The 22468-nt window shown below is 39.6% G+C and overlaps 1 protein-coding gene across 1 annotated transcript in view; it reads left to right on the top strand.

The window, feature by feature from the left end:
* pkn2 (protein kinase N2) overlaps positions 1 to 13924 on the top strand; it is a 79132-nt gene extending 65208 nt beyond the window's left edge. Inside the window, exons 9-22 of the mRNA XM_004913726.4 lie at positions 154 to 297; positions 1133 to 1208; positions 2449 to 2620; positions 2762 to 2891; positions 3622 to 3752; positions 3838 to 3913; positions 3990 to 4081; positions 5036 to 5212; positions 6711 to 6773; positions 7436 to 7512; positions 8462 to 8604; positions 9352 to 9459; positions 11568 to 11648; positions 11958 to 13924. Coding sequence (XP_004913783.1) covers positions 154 to 297; positions 1133 to 1208; positions 2449 to 2620; positions 2762 to 2891; positions 3622 to 3752; positions 3838 to 3913; positions 3990 to 4081; positions 5036 to 5212; positions 6711 to 6773; positions 7436 to 7512; positions 8462 to 8604; positions 9352 to 9459; positions 11568 to 11648; positions 11958 to 12161 — 1674 coding nt within the window. The 3' untranslated portion in view covers positions 12162 to 13924. The remainder of the gene's footprint in view (positions 1 to 153; positions 298 to 1132; positions 1209 to 2448; positions 2621 to 2761; positions 2892 to 3621; positions 3753 to 3837; positions 3914 to 3989; positions 4082 to 5035; positions 5213 to 6710; positions 6774 to 7435; positions 7513 to 8461; positions 8605 to 9351; positions 9460 to 11567; positions 11649 to 11957) is intronic.
* Positions 13925 to 22468: the final 8544 nt, after the last annotated feature.

Raw genomic sequence — 22468 nt, 5'->3', positions numbered from 1 at the left:
ATATATATATATATATATATATATATATATATATATATATATTATGATCAAGTTCCCCATTGTGGCCCACATTTTTGCAGACAAAAAACACCTTATGGTTGTGAACAGAATTATGTAGTGGAAAATCATTCATGACTTTTTTTATTTTTTAAGTCACGAGAGTTGGAGATCTCTGTTTTTTGGCGTGACTGGAGGTCGTTATGTGCAGTTAAGTTTCTGAGGCTAGAAGATTTCTTGGACAACCAGCGACATGGCATGTGCCTATATTTAGAACCTCAGGGCACACTCTTTGCTGAGGTAAGTTAGTCCAGATATATAACAAAGAATGGATGTGTACAGTTTCCATCATCAGGTTTCAGTTATAATGGCATTTCTGGTTTTCTTCTACTCCCTTTCCAGAAGTGACCTCTGTGTCTGTTGTATTCAGTTCTGCCTGTTGTGATGGCCCCTAAATTTTTATGATGATCTAGGCAAGACTCAACTCATCTGGCTGTGTGGGTGTCATTCTTTTAAAAAATGTATCTCTTGGCTTTGGATGCCACTGACTACTTAAAATGACAAAATAGCTTTTGGCTTTAATAGTACTGTGACATTGCTGCCCAGTAGTGATGTGCTGGTCAAAACAATCGGAACTCAAACCTGACCCTGTCCAGCACATGTCAACCCAGACAGCCACAGTGTGCAGCCATTTACCTCACACAAGCCTAATCTTAATTCCAGTGGGTTACAGACTTGTTATACTCCTGGATGCTGCTTAAAAAATAATCTTTATTTGATCTATCAACACACCATATGGCCTGTTTCATGCGGCACACACTTATTCATAGGCATATGATAAACGTACAGTGGTTATAATTTAAGATACTTCAGATGGAAGTGACATCACCAAGATCTCCTCTTATTTCTGTTAACCCTAAAATCAGTATACAAGACTTAAATGGATCAAGATTATTTGCAACGTACTTGGTAGAGCTCCTCAACTGATCCTGCAATTATAGAGTTTGCAGTTTAATATAGACGGCAATTGTCCTTTTTTCTATTTTTGCCTGGAGCCAAAATGCAGTCAAAATGTATACTTTCATGAAAGTGGTACTTTTTAAAAAAAAAAATGTTTTTCTATTTCTGTAAACAGGTAACCTTCTTTAACCCGGTTATTGAAAGAAGGCCAAAACTTCAGAGGCAAAAGAAAATATTTTCCAAGCAGCAAGGTAATATATGGTTACTTCTTTGAAGCGTCTGTTTAGCAGGGAAAAACAGACTCATCAATGCTAGCATCGGAACACCTGTTAAGAGAAAGGTCTCTAGCAAAGTTCTTGGATCTCTAATTTTGGACAAGCATATGTTTAGTCTTCTCTAAGCTTATAAAAGGTTGCAAGGTTATTGTTGCCCAATCTGTAATGAAGCAATAGCTTGTAGCACAAGCTGAGGGTCTTGAGCTGCTAGAGGATGCTGGTAACTAACTTATTAATAGCAGGGTGTATAAAGGTATGGCTCATTTATGATCATCAGGGATAAAAGTTGGCACAGAGTTACTCTTGCCACAGTGCAAGGGAACCATGTTATACATGCCTTGACCAGGGGAAAAGTCCAGGGCTCCCTCTATATGTTGCATCTGTTGGTGCTCAAAGTAAGTCCTACACTGCCTACTGTGTACTAAATATTGTAGTGCATTTTAAAAAATTTAAAAACATTAGACTCCCAGAACTGTGTTCACTTATTTTTTTTCCCTTTTGTGTGTGGAAATAATGGCTGTGTATCATTTGTAGCAGCTGGACAACTCCAGAGTGTAGGTTAGTCTGTGTGCTTAAACAACAAATGCTACAGCTTACAATATTTCTTGGTTTTGTGTACATATTTATAAAGCACCAACATATAATGCAGTTCTCTGCATTAAATGGTGTATATATTGAGCATGCAGATTATGTTAAAGAAATACAACTAATATAGGAGGTAAAGAGGGCCCTACCCAACCTGGGCGGACAGGGCACCAGGAAAGAACCTGTACGCAGTGGGGGAGGGGAAAGGGTTTGACGTCGCAACTCGGGTGGGGATCCCCCGGACACCCCAGGCCGACCTTGTGCCCAAAAGAGCTCACAATTTGAAAGAGAAAGGGAATGAGAAACAAATCATGTTATAGACAATTGCTTTTCTTTTATGCTGTTTGGTTCTTTGTGTACTTGAAATGTCAAGGCCTGTTTTGAATCCCATTCCCCAGACACATTGAGAAGACAGAAGTTTTAACTTTAAAAATCCTGATCAATAAGTAATTTTTAGCTCTACAATCAGCTAAATTATTTTGCTAATTGTTAACTGTTGTCATTTTGTTGATTTTTTTTTTTTTTTTTAAATACAAGTCTTGAAGTTCTATGCTTGCATTCAAGCTGTTAGTAGCTTTAATTAAATAAATGTCTGCATATTGATCATGACAGTATGCTGTGTATTTTGCAGGCAAAACATTTCTCCGTGCTCCTCAGATGAACATTAATATTGCCACATGGGGTAGGCTGGTGAGAAGGGCAATCCCTACAGTGAATCATTCTGGAACCTACAGCCCTCAGGTTGCTGTTCCTGCCGCCGTGCCTGTTGTGGACCCACGAAACCTAGAACTTTCACCAATCAGGTATTTCCTTCAATGCTGAGCCATGACTGCCATTGTCAGTCACTAGTATATTTTTGGCTGTTCAGTTAAATGGTATGAAGTAAAGCAAACAAAGGCACGAAGGGTAACAAAAAAGGTTAATCATCACGTTTTTCTTTACAGTGAGTCTACTGTAGCAAAATTGGATTTCGACTTAGAACCTGAAGCTCCTCCCGCTCCTCCTCGGTCGTCATCTCTCGGTGACCTCTATCAACCTTCAGCAGAACATAAAGCACCTAACGTCCCAGTGCCGGTATCACTGCTTCCTTCTTTTCTCATTTTTACATAGTTTAAAATGAATGTTGTTCTTGTAAGACCAAATGTGCATCGGTCTGATACTTCTTTTTTAACAGGATTTGGAAATAACCAATTTTTAACCGTTCCAATCCTTCTTTTTTTTTTTTTTCTCATAGTAACAGAAAATATTCCCAGCAGCTTTTCAGTGTATAGTAAAAAAAAATGGTTTTCCTTGAATTACTGATGTATGTACAAATCTGCAAGTACTCTGTGGTCTTTGATGTTTCTCAAATGGAGTCATTAAAGGACATGTTAACCCCAAAAAATAATTTTTTTTCCTAATTCTAAGCAACTTTGCAATATACATTCATTACATATTTGTAATGGTTTTTTTTAGTTATTTGTATATATAACTGCTATTAAAAGCAATGTCTGCCTCTGCCCTGGTGGCTCTGGTGTTTGAAACAATGTAACAAACGCTGGCAGATTTTACAGACCTGCCTGGCACTTGTAACATTGTTTTAAAAGTAACAACCAGGAGTTCAGCAAATGCTGCTTTATATAGCAATTACATTTACAAATAACTTTTAAAGCACTAATCATTTTGAATAAATTGATATTGGGAAGTTGCTTAGAATTTTGTTTTCTTTTATTAGGCAAAAATTATTTTTGGGGTTGACATGTTCTTTAAATCTTTTTTCGTTTCTTTATTAAGTTTCTTAATAGTTTCTTGTTACCTTGTGTAGGATACAAATTATGAAAACTCAAATAACAGAATCAGTGTCATTGCAAAGCCAACGGCAGAAGTAACTATTGAACCAGAGATTCCAGTATCCGATATGAACTATAGCACAATTGAAGAATCGGAGGACAGACGGTACAGTACAACCTGTAGCCTAACAATATGGGGATAAAGCTGCTGATTGTTAACAGGAACTAAACACACATTTATTCACTTTCAGGATTCAACAGCGTTTCCAGTTCAGTCTTCAAGATTTCCATTGTTGTGCTGTGCTCGGTAGGGGACATTTTGGAAAGGTGAGTTGCTTCCAGACTAAAACAGATACATGTAATTAAAATATTTTAGGTAACTTATAAAGCTATCTTATCATAGGTGTTGTTGGCAGAGTACAAAAGCACAAATGAGATGTTTGCAATCAAAGCCTTAAAAAAAGGAGACATTGTTGCACGAGATGAAGTTGACAGGTCAGTATATTTTTTGTATGTATATAAAAAGATATATAAGTATTAGACCCCTTATCCAGAAAGCTCCAAATTACAGGAAGGCCATCTCCCATCATGTCCATTTTAAGAAAATAATTTGTAATTGTTAGAAATAATTTCCTTTTTCTTAGTAATAATATAACAGTAGCTTATGCTTGATGGTAACTAAGCTGTACAAGTCCATTTTGGTGGCAAAACAATCCTATTTGTGTTTATTTAATGTTTAAATGTATTTTAGCAAACTTAATGCATGGGTTTCCAAATTGCTCAAATATCCCTTATCTGGAAAATCCCTAGTCCCAAGCATGCTAATGAGAAGTGTGATATTGCAGTGCAAGCTTTATAAATGTAAACTTCACTCAGATGCTGTTGCTTATTGCAAAAGTTTATATTTTGCCTAAAGAGCATGTCAACCCTAAAATCATTTATTGTAGAAAATTTAATTCTATGCAACCATATTAGTATACACTAATTAAAAATTAAAGGTTTTAAAGTTATTTGTAAATGTAATTACAGTTGAAAGCAGGATTTGACTGTCCCTTTCTACTCTGCACTGCTGGTTATGACTGTTGAAGCAATGTTGCAGCTGTCAGTTCTCCTTCCAGCTGGCATCTGGTACATTGTTTAAGAGTCAAAATCAGCAGCAAAGAGAACAGAAAGGCATAAAATAATGTTTCCAATAGCAGTTGCATTTACAAATAATTTGAAAAACCAATAACGTTTTATGTCTATACATAAACCATTTTGGATGGGCATCCCATTTAACAAAGTAAGTTAAGAAACTTTTTCTCTCCTTGAAAAAAAATGTTTGTTCTAATAATACTAAGGCAATTGGCACCCCCACAACACTATGCGTTTTTACATGTTAAAATGTATGGTTTTACATTTTAAATGACCTTCAATATTTTATATATTTTTTTTGGTATTATTTTGCAGCCTTATGTGTGAAAAGCGCATTTTTGAAACTGTGAATAGTGTACGCCACCCTTTCTTGGTAAACTTATTTGCCTGCTTCCAAACCAAAGATCACGTCTGCTTTGTTATGGAATATGCAGCTGGTGGGGACCTAATGATGCACATTCATACTGATGTATTTTCAGAACCAAGGGCAGTGTAAGTAGGTTTGTGTTTATTATTTTAAAAAGTGTATGTAATTATTTGGGAAGTCATGCAAAATAGTTCCCCTCTTTTTCTTATTCTAGCACAATATTGAGAACATGCCTCCTAACATTAAAGGTATACAGGAAAAAAAACCTTGTATTCTTACAAAACTAAAAACCATAGAAGTCCTGGGGGTTAGGGTTGCCCTATTTTTGCTTATTTTTACAGTAGCAAACTAAGGGTAAGGACCCACAGAGCAGTTCAATAGCCCGTGATAGATCTCTGGTACTGCCCTTTTGGTTGCCGATTTAATACAAAATATGTAAAAAGTGAAAATTATTTTGTGTGCCCCACAATTTGATATGTGCACTAGCCTTAAAATTTGTGTGTGCACGCATGAGTGCACAGCTTAGAGCAGGGGTTCCCAACCTTTCTTACTCGTGAGCCACAGTTAAATGTAAAAAGACTTGTAGAGCAACATAAGCACCATAAAAGTTCATGGAGGTGCCAAATAAGGGTTAAGGTTGGCTATTAGGTAGCCTCTATGCACACTATCAGCTTACAGGGGGGCTTTATCTTGTTTTTATTCAACCAAAACTTGCCACCAAGTCAGGAATTCAAAAATAACTACCTGGTGTGGGGGCACTGAGAGCAACATCCAAGGGGTTGGTGAGCAACATGTTGCTCCCAAGCCACTAGACAAGCCTTGTCTTTCTGTGACACACATGCTAAGACGCTAGAATCAACCTCTGAGCACCCCCCCTCCTTCCCCATTTATTATTCTTACGCAATATGGTATTCCGCCCAAGAAGTGAACCGGAAACACTCAGACCTCCAGACAACTCTGCTTCCTGCTTTTCCAATTGTAGGCTGTCAGCCCAAACAAGTATAACAGTAGAAAGGTGGCCATACTGTGTGTAACACCTTGTATGGTATCTGTTTATTTGTCCCAGTTTTTAGTGTTACTGGTTTTTAGTTGTTGCTGCCACATTTCTTGCATCTGCGTAGACCTCAGCACATTTGTAGCATAGTGACAATTGTTAAGCTATTTTCTGCCAAGGCAGGCAATATGGCAAAACATAAGAGAGCTCATTTGCCGCTCCAGGCTTGCTGCTTTTTGCACAGAGCGACAGATCAAAAATATGTCTCTCTATGGAAAGAGCAGCATCGTCATCAGGAGACACACCCCAGCCCCGTCTTTACTGTCTACCTTAGAGCAGGGCCAATAACTAACATAAGCTGATTACGAAAACGTAAGTGCTAAATTGCTAAATTAAATTAGTGCAATTATCCATACCACCCCTTAAGATCTTTTGGCTTTTTGTTTTTTTTTCTCTCAACTTGCAGTAGTTTGCTATGAGTAACTTCCCTGATATAGTTTAGCTGTTGCTTTAATACATAAATCTTAATTTAAACACAGGGAAAAGGAAATAAAATAGTCAATGTTTATTTAATATTAGTAATGTAATATTAAATGTTTATCTAACTTACATTTTGTTTACCTTTTTAGTTTTTATGCAGCCTGTGTCGTCCTTGGTTTGCAGTATTTGCATGAGCACAAAATTGTTTATAGGTAAGCTTGTATAAAAGACGAAAACTTTGGTTAGGTAACTGCACAGTCATGCATTGTAATTTCTAATGTATAAGTCAACACCAATAGAATGAATCTTGTTGTGTGTAATATAGTTAATGTATGTATAATAAATGGATGTGCTCTGTATTAGAGACAGTAATTAATTTGCAGATGGACTAGTAAGCACTAAATTTCTAAAACTCATACCAACCTCCTATTTAGTTTTATAGCATGCTACATGGCATGGTAGTGAGAACACATGGGGGATCACATAAGTGCAACATGCCTTATACATCGTGCTCAGGTTCCTTGGCATGTTATGTTCCATCCCTGGGCAGATTGCGCCTCATCAACCCACGAGACACGCACCTAATATCATACCAAACCTCGTTTTGTACAATAATATTGGTGTGTGTATGAGCACCTTTAGAGATTAAAAAGACTGCACTTCTATTAAGTCCTGCTATGCTGATTATCAGAAATTAACTTAATTTTATGCAGTGGCTTAGTATCTTCTTGAGATAAGAGACACAGGAGTATAGCAATAATATATGCCCCACCCCTGTAGTGAGGGACTCTGAGTTTTGAAAATGGGAAAAAATAGTAATGGAAAAGTAAATGTGTTGTATTTAAATTTATTGCATTACAATGTTCTTTTGTAGAGATCTGAAGTTGGATAACCTGTTGTTGGACACTGAAGGATTTGTGAAAATTGCAGACTTTGGTCTTTGCAAAGAAGGTATGATATATATCTTGATGATGAAGATGATTATTCATAATAGTAGGTCTTGTTTTACAGTTTTTAAGTTTGCTTGGGTTTTTAGGGGCTGCTGATTTCTGTTCTTTCCTTAAGGTAATCCCCTTGCATTTCTGACTGCCTTCAAAGAGAGGGACATTTTCAAATTTTAACAGGAATGTGTCACTTAACTGATGTTAGCGCCGCTATGGTTCAGGCAAAGAATAATGACGATAGGGTTTATGAAGGCACAGTGGCATGTTCCTGTTAAAACCTGGAATGTGTCACTTTCCTTTTCAGTAAATCCAGTCATTAAAGAGGGCTATTCCCAAAATTTAATATAAGTTTCATCATACTAAAATATAAAAAAAAGTTCTATATGTAATCAATTAATTAGAAATTCTGTACCATTTCTGAAATAATCAAGTTGCTTTTCACCTCCCCCCTCTTAGCAATGTAATACAGCCCTTGGGTGGGGGGGAGTTCATTTTGCATAGAAGTTGTATTCAACCTCGCCCCCCACCAAAATATATATTAGAGAGAGAATCAACAAAGACATGCTGAGAGAGAGGCCAACATTGAACAGTAACTCTATTATTTCAGTGACAATTTTTTTATTTACAAATTTATTTCAGTGTAATAACACTTTGGCTTTTTATCTTTGACTTCTCCTGCCTTTCTTCACGTAAACACCAACTTAGAACCATATTGTGGGTGTTTGATGATGATCCTTTTAGTAGAATAAAAGAAAATCAGATGGGGGAAAAAAACTCCTGCTGTGTATACAAAAACAAATACCATTTTTATATTTTTGCGGCATTTGTAGTTTGTGTAGTCTAATAGACTAGATACTGTGCACCTTACTGTAGCCATTTACAAATAGCTTACCATATTTAAAAAAAAAAAAAAAAATAGCTTGAGCTTCCAGCTTACAATGCTCTTTGTATTTTAGGAATGGGTTTTGGGGACCGGACAAGCACTTTCTGCGGGACTCCTGAGTTCCTGGCTCCAGAGGTGCTTACAGAAACATCGTACACCAGAGCAGTGGATTGGTGGGGTTTGGGAGTACTCATTTATGAGATGCTTGTTGGTGAGGTAAGATTTAAGCTTTGTTTAACAGAAAAAATTAATGATGGAGCAGTGCAGTGGTTTTTTTTTTTGTTTTGTTTTGTTTTTTTTAAACATTGCTTGTAGTAAAACAACACTTGACACATACAGTCAAAATGAATTGTTGCTCACTGTACCAAGATAGGCGGTGTCATATATCCATTCTTAGAAAAACTGCAGGTCATTTCAGGATTTTATATATAAATGAATTTCTGCTGAGCAGTAGCAGCTATTCAAGTTTTTTTGAAGTGCCCTGGAGTTTTTGTAAGATAAAGGTTTATATATGTTGCGGGCTCATCACACAATCTAGTTTTGCCTATTTTATATGGTTCGCTGCCTTTTCACAGGGGTAGTTCAGCAAATTATAGTGATCTAATTTTCACGTCTGTTTCCAAACGTGTCTTGTTCCTGTCCTGGTGACATCAGCATCTTTTTCTCATAGAGCCTTCGTTTCTTACACCTCGAAAGACCACTTAAACCTACTGTTACCCCAGGTTTAGCTCTACTAACTGGCACAGCGTCAACCTGAGTGCAGCTGCACAAAGAGTGCTTTGTAGCCCATATTCTCCTCTTCGCCTTCCTCCGAGACATAGGTTCATACACTGATCCATAACACAGCCCATATGCCTAGTGTGCTGAATGAAAAAGCTTAAAAAGTGTGCCTCTTTGCCTTAACCCTACTGTGATTCTCTGTGATACCCGAGTGGCTCATTTAAGTGCAATATTGTTTTTCAGTCCCCCTTTCCAGGAGACGATGAAGAGGAAGTGTTTGACAGTATAGTTAATGATGAAGTCAGATATCCACGATTTCTGTCTACAGAAGCTATCTCCATAATGAGAAGAGTAAGTTTCCAGCATCATAATTGTGGCTTCATATGGTTGTCTACACTGTCCCACTAGCATTGCCTTCCATTACACCTTATATATTTTTTCTTAGTGGCCCAGTAATAATCCAAAACAAGAAAACTCTGTGCACAATATTTTTTGCTGATTTTGTCTGTGAAATCTATGTGGCGTTAAAGGGACAGTATACTCCCCTTTTATTCTGCATTTGATTCTTTCTATATACTGGGGTTGGTGGTGTGTATGTGGTGGAGAATTAAAGGAGAAGGAAAGGCAAGTAAAGAGTTAATCTCAAGCTGCAGGCACACCTTCAGTTGTCTCAATAGTGCCCTTAAGTCTCCCCATATTTCACCTGTTCAGAAGATCTGAAGCCAAACAGGAAGAAAAAACGCTGAGCTGTGTAAAGAAAGTTCCCATAATGCCTCACTCCTGCACAGACACCCAGACCAAGTGTACATGCTCGGTTAGTAAGACTATGAGGAAGCTTCCTGCTGATTGGCTCAGATCCACATTCCTAAGGGGGGGTGAGTACTTAGCATTCTTGAGGGAGGGGGGAGCAGGAAAGAGCAGAGAACAGAAAGCTGCGTGTCTGTGGCACAGGAATTACAGAAACAACTAATCTTTTTTCAGAGAAAGTGCAGCGTTTCTGTGAGTGCTTATGGCTGTATTTACATAGACCTTTCTGCTAAAGCTTACTTAGTTTTTACCTTTATTTCTCCTTTAATATGCCAGCAGGTTACGACAAGTGTATTTTTGTATGGCCTTTAGCAATGCAGGGTTATGCACCCTAGATGGCCCTTTGAAGTGCCTGGTACATAGCTGGATTGCATTTGGTTATGCAGTGAACATGTACACTGTAGATGAAAAGAAGCAAAAGTGTGATTTGTTATATTGGGGTGTTATTTCCAATCACCTGTATAATGGGGTTGGTGAAATCTTTGTAGCCATTCATATCTGCTCCTCAGACTATATTCCCTGCTCTCCTGGGCTTTGCCTCTGGATGCTTTAGTTTACCTGCTTTTCCCAAGCTGCCTGAAAATGATGGGACTCTCTGTGAAGTCATGGCTCTAAGTGCCTATACTACTAACCATTGTAGATTGTAAGCTCTTTTGGCCAGGGCCCTCTTCACCTCTTGTATCGGTTATTGATTGCTTTATATGTTACTCTGTATGTCCAATGTATGAAACCCACTTATTGTACAGCGCTACGGAATATGTTGGCGCTTTATAAATAAATGTTAATAATAATAATAACCACCAGCAGCCTGATCTCAGCACTTGCCCACTGCACCCCTACAGCTGTTTGATAATAGTTGACTGTCGTGACTGTCTGCCCATGATGTGATAGGCTTCTTGTCAGTAACAATAAATTGGTTTGATATCTCTACTGGTCCATAACACAGACCATAATATTTATAAAGGGCAAAATACTCCATAGCAATGTGTATTTGAAGGGTGCACACAAGAAACAAAGGTTACATACAAATACTGAAAGATACAGGAGGTAAAGTAGAGCCCTACTCCTTAGAGGTTTCAATGCTTTCTGCTCAATATTGCATAATATTAGGTTTTTACATGTATAAAAGGCAGTTCAGTTTACAATACCTGTGTAAGTGGTTTTGTTTTTAGTTAGTTTATATTGAGTTTATATATGTTGTTATATATTTTGGTTGTTATGAAGCTCTCCCTTGGAATCTAGCTTCACAATTAAAATGGGCACTGAGAGCCGCCTTAAAGCAGAAGGTAGTCACTTGCCTCATGCTATACACACAGCACTGCTTCAAATCCAAAAATGACAGGCTTTGACCTTCACTTTAAGGAATTCAAGGCAGAGACATTAGTTTCTTGTTTCTGGGGCCACTGATCCTATGCAGAGGATATCATTTACACTGCACTGTGTTTAGATGCAGAATAGGAACCACGCAATTAAAAATGAAAGCAACTTGAAAAGTTTCCATCTGTAGTGACATCCTTCCCCTTACTATTCTTCCCTTTTTGTTTCTTTCAGTAATGAGTATGTTTTAATGTAGTGGTTGCTGCTCAGGAACAGATATCCTCCATAAAGCAAGCATGGTTTAACTTGTTGCTATATTTTATCTTTGTTTGCAGCTTTTGAGAAGAAATCCAGAGCGTCGACTTGGTGCAAGTGAAAAAGATGCTGAAGACGTAAAGAAGCACCCTTTCTTCAGAGTATGTACACATCTGAGATCTGTCATATCACAAGCATTGATAGATGAAAAAAACAAACAAAATTATTATTATATAATAATAATGTGTGCGTGGATGGGGGCATATATTTAGGCAAGGCCTAAAGGCAAAGAGGGGAAAAAAAACCTCTCTTGTCAGTATGTTCCACTTTTGTATCCATCATCTTGCATGTTCTTGTGCCCCACAGCATTCTGTGTTCCCTACCCCCCTTCCCCCATTGAAACTGCTAACAGCTCTAGTTAAATAGGAGCCTGGCTGTACTTATAGCAAATCCCGTCTGTCTTTTTACAGCATACAGACTGGAACGCTTTGCTAGCAAAGAAAGTCAAGCCCCCATTTGTACCCACCATCAAAGGACGGGAAGATGTGAGCAATTTTGATGACGAATTTACCTCAGAAGCTCCTATTTTAACGCCACCCCGGGAGCCAAGGATACTGACAGAAGAAGAGCAAGAAGCATTTAGAGATTTTGATTACATCGCGGATTGGTGTTGAGTACGTGGACACTGTGAAACTGGAGCAAAATGGCAAATACTGTCCCCAGCCATCTTGTGCCATCTTCAGTTCCTAATTATTTTATTTTTGAAATTACATGAAGATTCTTTCAAATTACTATTTTATATAAACTCCGCTGAAGAGTGGCCTCTTTCAACAAATGCCCATTTTTTTATTTTCTTTTATTATTTTAACAAGCACTGGAAGCAGTTTCAAGTCTGGTCCAGCTAACCCTACGGATGCAGGCACTGAGCTAGATATCTGTACTGTACCCTCTCTTGTTCGTACTGGCAAGGATTATCCAGAGCAGAATATTCTCTGAATCAGAGCTGATAAGAACCAATTGAATTAGAGAACTCTTTACATTGACCAACCTTTTATAATGTTCCAATGCTAATCTATGTTCAGAGAGTCCTTTTAACCATAACACTAGTAGTCACTTTATAAAAATAAATCACTGTCTGTAGCAGGAGGGCCCTTTCACTCTTGTTGGACTACAGCTCTTATTGTCCATCCATTCTGGGAATTGTAGTTCAAAAAGAGTTGCAGCTGCAGCTCATTAACCTCTATCTGTTGGATATCTCATAACAAATAAGGTGTTATTTTTAGTGTGGTTTGATGATTTAAGTGAATGATTTATCAGAAAGAAAAGCCATATATATAGGCGTCCTGCTGGTTTCCATAAATGTCAAGTTGGTTGTTACTGGTGCTGGGGTTTAGAAGCCAACAGTCTGGTTTTTGCCTTCAAAGAAAGCCAGGCCTTTAACACTTATAGCCCACCCTCTAATGTTCACCAGACAGCCCCTTTAAAGAATGGCTTATATTTAGTTTTTGTCCTCTCCTTGATAAGCTAAAAATGGTAGGGCGACCAAGTGTTTAGAACTAGTGATGTGTTGGTCAGATTGAAACCTGTGGGCCATGGGTCAGAGAAGGGCTTGGGCTGGCATCTGACATCCAAACATTTTGAGGGTCACGGGCAGGTTCTAGCCGAAACTTTTCCTCCTACACCCCCCTACAACCTTACAATATCCCCTCTTCTGCCTTCAGCAGCCTGTATTTATAGGAATGCACCTGCTCCACCTGCCCCCCTTTATGACATCAGAGATGGGCAGTGCAGGCGTGGGCCTTAAAATACAGGAGGCCAAATCGGGTTGGATTAGGCGGGTTATGGCTGGCGGTCAACTGCGCAACCTGCACGCCCCTAGGAACCACTCCGGGGGCAATTAAACATTTCGAGTCTCTTAAAAAATAGAAAACATCCTTAAGGTAAAGATGTAATCCTAGCAATGAGCAATGGGAGCAGCTGCACAAATAAATTCCCATCGATATAGTGATTTATTTAACTCAATGCTAAACTTAACATTACTACTTTGTAGTGCATGATAGGTATAAGTAGCTGTGAATTGGATAGAGCTAGAACAAATTGTGATGCTCACTCACTGAAATGTATCAGCCACAACCAACTTGAATTTGATGGAATTTTTAATGGAAATGATGACTGTTTTTATATATGAATTGTTCCCCAGGCTTGCACCTGTTGCTAATGAATTAGTATATAGGGGCAGCACAACGTATATATATATCTGTATTCCTGTTCACTTTTAGCAGCTTTTTTAGTTTTGCTGATTTGAATATGTGAATCTCGGCAGATGCCTTTGTAAAAGTCGTTTAGTGCTCATTTCTAGCAGCCAGACCTTCACTTCTCAATGCCTTAAATCTTTTTTAGGTATTTGCCAACTTGCCTGGGGCTGCCACTAGGTGTCGCTGTTTTTCATGTCAGGGCTGCTGCTTCGAATCAATAATCCTCCAACACTGTTCTGTTTGTCAGTAAATGGGAAGCTTAGCTCATATTTATCTCTGTTATCATTGTTATGGCATAGGGCTTCTGTGCCACATAGCAGGACTTGCTGGCTCCCTCTTATTTATCCTAGAGCGCCCGAGCATTTATATGGGTGGTTGTTGGCCGTGTGTTCATTAAACCAGTTTCTTTTCCTGCAGTTCAGCTGCACCAAACATCTAAGATATTTATAATGAACAAACTTTTTATTATACGAATTTATTGCATAGTGTGTGTCTCAGCTCCCGTACAGCCATAACTTACCTGCTGTTGTCCCCATGTGGCCTCACTCCAAACCCATGACTAAGCCCATTGCAGTGTTCTGCTCTCAGGTGTACAGGATACTTAAAGGGCCAGCATACCCCTTTTTAAACATGGGTGCAATAAATGCACTCACCGGAGCAGTCTCTTAACCTACAGTTCTACCAAGCTTAAGCATATGCAGCAATGTGTGTGCAGTGTGGGTGAACATAAGAGCAAAAATAGAGCTTATGCTGAACATACTTTTTGAATTTTTTTTTTTTATTATTTCTACTTAGCTAAACAGGGAAGTTGAAGTTACTCCATGTTTTGTTCTTGCGAGAGAGATAATTACCAGTGCTCAGATAATCCCCCTGTGTAATGGATGTCTGTTTTATCTGTGTTCTGATACACTATCACCCTTGCAAGGACCAAACATGGAGTAGCTTCAGCTTCCATGTTTAGTTTCATGTTTAGCTCAAGAAATATAAAAAACTATAGGTTGCCATGATTTAAACAATATGCAAAAAGTATGTTCAGCACAAGCCCTATTTATTGCACTTATGTTTCTCTGGGCTGCATTAAGCTTGGCAGAACAGCAGCCCTGAGCACTAGGAGTAATGACTATAACCAAAGTTGTTGGAGTTTTTTCCAACTATTTTTACTGCTAACTAAGGTGACAGTTGCAAATTATTTTATTTGTGGGCGTAAAGGGGGTAAAACAAAAGTGCAGAAAGGGTCAAAGCTTGTTTGAGCTGTGTGAAAGATATCACATAGGGAATATTGTGCATATATATATATATACAGCTTGTAAACAGGCACTCACATCATAGTATCATAACAATGCCTGGGTGCAGTCCCAAAGGGTATAGGAAAAATAGCAAATGGAAATGTCCCGCACTCACAGGTCTTAGGTGAAGCAAAAGGTGTTTATTGAATCAGCATCTAACGTTTTGGCTGCCTCCGCAGCCTTTCTCTAAAAAAAAGTATTTGAGAAAGGCTGCGGAGGCAGCCGAAACGTTAGATGCTGATTCAGTAAACACCTTTTGCTTCACCTAAGACCTGTGAGTGCGGGACATTTCCATTTGCTAATACACACAGTATGCCCAGTGCTGCCTGCCACCCCCCGCTACCTTCATGAGTTTATAGAAGAAAAAAAGTGCAGCCTTGATTTAAATCCTTGAAGGTGTAAGAGAATGATGAGAGCACCTAGTGGTGATCCTGGGCACGCTGGCTTATACATGGGTTTCCATAAGACTTACTGAAGGAGATGTACCAAAGCCACTTGCCAAACTCATTTTGCCTTGACTCCTTTTACCTTTGTATTGTAAGGAATGGCAGAGTATTGATGGGGATGAAGTCATTGGCCTAGTATGATGTGAGTGGGTTGGGTACAGCAGGTGGATCTCATAAAAGTCTATATTTTCTCTTCATTAGGCCTAACCCTACATCTGCCTATGTATTACATGCGTTCCTCCAGTCATTCAGGAATGGCAGACCATGCTATTTGTTGCCTATTGATAAAGGAGCATGGCATATTTTGCTGCAGCCATCTTGCTTGCAGGTCATCAGGTGATTTCCTTCCTTTTACTGCTTGACATGCATATTTATGGAGTTTTATTATTCTTTATTTGTACTGTGGGCATGTGATTTGACCCCCTAAGACAACACAGACACTAGAAAATGCTACATTGTACACTAACAGACATTATGGGCCACTGGATTTTTCTTTTTTTTTAGCGTCTGAGGGTAAACGCAATATGTTGTAACAGAATGTATAAATATTTTTGATAAAAATGTATATTTTATAATCCTATTGTAACACTAATTGTAGCTGTACCTCAAAGATTAGAGAACAAAACTTGTCTTCATTTATTTGCTGCTTAAAGGGAGCGTCAAACATAAAGATCCCTCCCAGCAGTAGCAATGTGTGTAGGGGGTTCTGCATTTTCATTGGATAGTAAGGAGTAAGCAAACCCATTGTCATTCTATGTATGTCTAAGGGCCTCGCTCACACTTCCTTATCATGTTCCTGAAAAGTATTCATGTTATGTATAAGAAATGCACTAAGCCGTAAAACAATACCTCAAATCACTCGCCAGGCCACCGTAGCTTTGCCATTCATACTGACAAAGACTAACTTTTTAAATGCAAAAAAGCAATCATATAATGTTTATTTCTAGTAAATACTAGGCACAGGTTAATCCAGGAGGGTTCGGTCTGTCTCCATTGGCATTCGGGATGCTGGGAAGTGTCTTTCTACATCAGGCACTACAGGTTGTGTGTGCTGGTATAGAGCCAATCATGTTTGATCATAGAAGATACATTATGTGATATAACCCAGCAAAGCAGCTAAGAAGGAAAATGAATGTTACAATGCAACTTTGCCTTAGTAAAAGTGTGGGCTGGCTGTCCCTTGCGTTGATACAAATGTGTAATGTTATTGTGTGTGCTTTTGTGCATGGTCTGTGCACTACATTCACCTCCAGCCTTTGGTCTGTGCAACACAATCAGCTGGGCGCCCCTAGTAGGCTACACATGCAACTACACGTAGGGAAAGTGTTAACCCTGCCCTTCCCTTCTATTACATTGTGTAAATGATTTTTTCCTTGGCCAGCCACCCAACTGATATCAGGCAACACCTCTGATGTTCTCTCTGTTCTGACTGTACCAGTGCTGCACAGATGGAGATGCCATTGTACAAAGGAATAAAGCAATTGGCTGTATTATTATTATCCACACAGTGTAACTTTACAGAGCATGGCTTGCCGGGAAATCCAGAGTATTATAGTGGAAAGAGGCAGTTTTAGAGCATCGTAGTCATTTCATGCTTTTTTTTTAATCATAACTGTTGGTTTGTGTGTAGCCATTCCATAAACATAGGGTCCCCTGCCCTTAACCTACCCCAACTCCCAGTATTGTGTGGGGGAGAATATTGCCCCTGAGCCAACCTGAGCAGGTATCTTCTATTACTCCTGTTTGTACATAGTTTCCTGCGGTGGTGCAGTTTCCCCATGTGATTGTTACGTAGAATGGCCGCAGCGTCACAGAGTTGAATCAGAATTGAGAGTTAGAAGTTTCCCAACACATTTTGTACATAACCGTTAGTCTAAAGAAATCACTAAATATTATAAGCCAGGGTATGTCACCAACGTAAGCTGAAAAGAAGCACTAATTTTATCTGTGTAGGATTTCCTTTTAGTTCCAATTTTATTTTTTTTTAATTTTTTTTGTTTTTTACAGATATCGACTATTTTTAGGCAAATTATGATTTTAAACTCTAGATTGTAAATATATTTTGCTATAGCTGTAAGTGGCTGCTCAAGCACTTTGTAAGGAAACTAGAATATTTTTAGGATGGTACACTATGCATTGATATGAAATGTGCCTTGGAGAAAATGTCATTCTGAAAAGGAGTGTTTTGCAGTCATTAAGTCCTATGAATGCACAAATTAAACATTTAAATAGACTGAAATCTTTGTTTAGTGCGTGGAGTTTGTTCGTGGTTTCCATTGGTTGATTGCACTGTGTGATTGTCCTGTAGGTGAGGATGTAACTGTACAGTGTGATAGTGCCATCAGAACCAAAGAACAAGTACATTGCTTCCATACGCTTATCTGCCTCATTCAAACCAGGTGCATTAACATTCAGTCTTACGCCGTTCTTCTGGGAAAGCTTCTGCTAGATTTGGGAGCATCGTCGGTGGGATTTGCTTCCATTCAGCCACAACAGCATTGGTGAGCTTGGGCAACTAGGCCTGGGGCACTGGCACCACTCAAGTTTATTCTACAGCTGCTCAAGTGGGATGATATGATGGTTATGTGTAGGCCAATCAGGTTCCTTCATGCCCATATCCCAGTAACCAACTACAGACTTTGGCACAAGGGCATTATTGTACTGGAACAGGGAAGGGGCTTCTACACTTGGTCTTGGGCAGCTCTAGCATGGCATAAAGCTAATGAGTGGGCTTGTTGGAGAGGTGGCATCCCACTCTATTGCCAGTGTTGTCATTGTAACCTTCACTTTACATCTGCTTTGGCTTAAATGCCCAGTTTAAATGCCTGAGTTTTGTTTTTCTTGGTTTTAGTTTTTTGCACTTAAAATCAAATTTGTTACTATGTAACTATGATATGCGAGTTTATTTGATTTAGAAAAACAAACTTTAATTCACAAACTCAAAAATCGATAAACCCAATAGGATTGTTTTGCCTCCGATATAGATTCCAAAAATAGAAGAAAAACCCCTTCCAGTCAGGCTTTCTTCCCTACCATAAAGCCCCCCTTTGATATGAGTAACAACAAAGTGATGAAATGCTCAGTTAATAGTATAGTGACTGGCATTTTAGGTGCCAATGACTGCCGGCAGCCAACAATTATTTGTTATTAATATGTGTATTTGGGACAAGAACCAACGGTTTCACTTTATATCCCTTTATATAGGGAGCAGAATGGGTGGTTTTAGGCATTTCTCTGCCAGACAAAATGCTCTGTTAATAAATGACACCTGAAGTGAAAACTTGAGTTCAAAATACATTATATATAATAAGAAGAAATGGGTCCTGACATCACCTGTATTCTACCAAAGCAGGTCTGCTCCCCCCAATAACAAGGTAGGCTTTAGCAGGGAAGGTGTGTGCAACGCTGAATGTGGCACGAGACCAGTCGCCAGCGGGGGAACAGGAGGCAAAGCCCCAATGTATGTGACAAAAGGAATGGCTGAGGTAGTAGCTGCCTAAAAACTTGCATGATGTGGTACTGGCTGTTCCTACAAGCACAGAACCATGTATAAGAAAGTAAGATGGCTGCCCGCACTCCATTATTACAACTGAAAAACAAATACTTTAATTTGAAAATAAAATTTTAAATGTTAGAATAAATTATTTGAAAGGTAGCAAGAGTAATATATTAAAGGAGCAATAACACCAAAAAATAATAGTGTATCAAAGTAATTACTGTAATATATTATTGCCCTGCACTGGTAAAGTTGTGTGTTTGCTGCAGCAACCCTACTATAGTTTATATAAATACCCTGCTGTGTGGCCACGGGGGCAGCCATTCAAGCTGGAAAAAGGAGAAAAGGCACAGGTTACATATAACAGATAAGCTCTGTAGAATACAATGGCAATCCACGCAGTTTTTCTCTTATGTAACCTGTGTATTTTCATCTTGAATGGCTGCCCCCATGGCTACACAGCAGCTTATTCAAAGAAAACTTTTACCAGTGCAGGGCAGCAGTCAGTTATATTATAAAATATTTATCATTTTTTGGTGTTACTGGAGGAGGAAAGGTAAAATCACTGGGTGGTACCAAAATTATTAGGCCCCCCTGATGATTGTAGTCGCTTACCTTATATCCCAGGTTGGTGCTCCTGTTAGAAAACCGCACCAGCCCGGGGTAGCTGCGAGGGAGCGATCCTCTTCCTTCTCTATCTTTGGAATCCCGGGGCCGGCGCATGCGCAGTAGAATGAAAAAGAAAATTTTTTTTTTTTGTTAAAGTTCCATTTTTCGCTCTACCACATGTGCAAGTAGCGCCATGACAGGGACAGGATTGCTCCCACCCAGCTACCCTGGGCTGTAGCAGTTTTCTCCTAACGAGCACCAACCTGGGGTATCAGGTAAGTGATTACAGTCACTGGGGGCTGCCTAACATTTCCACCCCCAGTGATTGTGCCCTTCCTTCTCCTTTAATAGCAAAGCTACAGTATCTAGATATGCCCCCCTTTTCAGCTAATTCAGTTGAGATTATGTAGAGAATGTGCACAAGCGCTAGCTGCACTTCTTGCTGAATTTGTTGCACAACCATACCTGATTCCATAGAAGGAAACCGCAACACTTGTAAGAACTGTTTCCCAGTGTACCCAACACCTCCCTCATCTTGTTCTTTTGTGAAACAATGAATTCTGGGACTTTGAAGTCCCTCTGCTTTGCAAAGAATCTGTGCTATGCATTTACCTCTTCTATCACATACCCCTATTTATGGCTGCAATCCCTGAAGAGTGTTTGTGCAACACACAGCTACAATAGTTGCAAGGGGAAACCTCACCACTGTGTCTCGGACACTAAGCCAGGGCTTCTGTGCAGATCACACATAGAGAAAAGGTTGAGGTAGGGGAGGTCAAGTTAAAAGGCAAGATGAACCTTCACAGGACTTTTACTGAAACTGTATGTGTTTAATTGGATTGGGGGTACTTTATATATTGTTTATTTACCTAAATGTTTGTGTAATTTTACTTCTCAAAAGATACGGCACTAAATGCCTAAAAAAAACAATTTTTGAAAATGTCATTTCTCATAATAGCAATTCATCAGAAACAATTTATTACTTGCTCAAAAATACAACTGATTGGGAATGTCCCGTGTCTCCCAAATGTATATAGCTTTATGGAGATTTCTGATTAATGTAGATTAATTTTGGGCATGAATTTTTAAAGTTACACCCACAAAAAAAGCATCCTTTAAGATGCAAGGCCCACCATTGCCCAAAGAGTAGAAAGACCCCAGGAAACCATATAGTTTGACACATTCAGCCAAATCCAAAGTGGGTCTCACTGGGCTATGGAAGTGTCACAGATACAAACAATCCAGCAGTAGCTCTCTATGCAGAGGAATAGTGTGGATTGTCTTTATGCTGCTTACACGCAATGAAACATTATTAGGGTATAAAAAAAGGGGGGGGGGGGGGGGGTTTGTGAGCACCTCCCCAAACGGTTTACACCTTTTATTTATACTGCATAGTGTAAGCCTGTTACCTGAGTGCGCATTCAGGTAGGGGAGGCAGCAGAGCTACACAATCCAGACGGGAGCCCCACCTTTGTGAGGTTTTTATGTATTTGCTTGTCTGGATGACATGGGGAGATTGTGGGCCACGAGGTCAGGCATTTTCCCTTTTGCTGGTGGTCTAGGGCAGTGCTGTCCAACTGGCGGCCCTCGACCCCCCTCTGTGTGGCCCCCCACCTTTCTGGCTGCTTTGATGGTTTACCTTTGTGTAAGCTTTAAATGGTATCAGTACTGAGATAAACTGGCCCCCTGCATGGTTCGCACGTCTGATTCAGGCTGTAATCAGGCTGTATTGTTTAAACATGTAATCCCCTGTGTTGTTCACACCTTTTAATCCCTGCATTGTTAACATCCTGCAGTGTTCACACCTCAGGCTCAGGCTGTAATCACCCACATTGTTCACCTGTTCACACCTTAGACATTGTAGGTACTGCCTGGACTATGCTGCCTGTGTGTATGGCACACACAGGGAGCATAGAGTAGGCAGATTATGGTACATAGCATAGGGAGGGCATGGCAAAAACGGGTAGGGCAGGCAGAGTATGGCACACACAGGCATCATAGGACAGGCAGAGTGTGGCACACACAGGCAGGGTAGGGCAGAAAGAGTATGGCACAAACTGGCAGCATAAGACAGACAGAGAATGGCGCACACACAGGCAGCATAGGGCAGACAGAGTGCTGCCTGTGTGTGCGCCATACTCTGCCTGACCTATGCTGCCTGTGGGAGGTGAACCTGGCAGGGGTTTGTTAGCAGTTGGAAATAGCCTAAGATGTGTAATTATATGCTGGGGGTTTCTGTGCTATCCACAGGGGAGGAGGAGGCATATGGATTTAAGGGTTTAACTTAATATGACATAATATAATTCTTTCACATATGAATGACGGTTGATATCCTCGCTGTAAGGACCAAGCATTTGGGATTTTGCTGTGCTACCGCCATTGTGATAAAATAGGTGTGGTTTGAAGTGGGTGTAGTTTAAAAAGGGGGAATGGTCAAAACTGGCTTCCACTAGCGGCCCTCCACCATGTACGATAGAGAAATTCCGTCCGTCAGCACCACGGAAGTTGGACAGCACTGGTCTAGGGTAAGGGGAATAAAGAATGGCTCCAATGCCCAGCCTGGTGGTGCTTGAGCTGCTAGCATGTACACTCTGTGGCACTTTCCTTTATTCAAATTCTAAGATCTGTGGCAGTGGAAGGGTTAAGCAGAGATACACGGTCACTGTAAATGGACCACTTCCCACCCCCCAGTTCCTGCCTGTGAGTCAGGTTTCCATGTAAGGAGGGGTTCATATTACTGGGGGTTTGCCCAGGCTTCTCCAACTCCCAAAATTGATCTGAAAGATCAGGAAGGTAAATATTGAAGTAATTTTTATTTAATTTTTTTGTTTTTGCTGCTTTGTGCAAGAGATAATTGACTGTGGCTCTCCTAATTAAACAACAAGTTCC

This window comes from Xenopus tropicalis, chromosome 4, assembly GCF_000004195.4.
Source record: "Xenopus tropicalis strain Nigerian chromosome 4, UCB_Xtro_10.0, whole genome shotgun sequence".
Taxonomy (NCBI): Eukaryota; Metazoa; Chordata; class Amphibia; order Anura; family Pipidae; genus Xenopus; species Xenopus tropicalis.
This window is presented reverse-complemented; position numbering and strand designations above follow the sequence as displayed.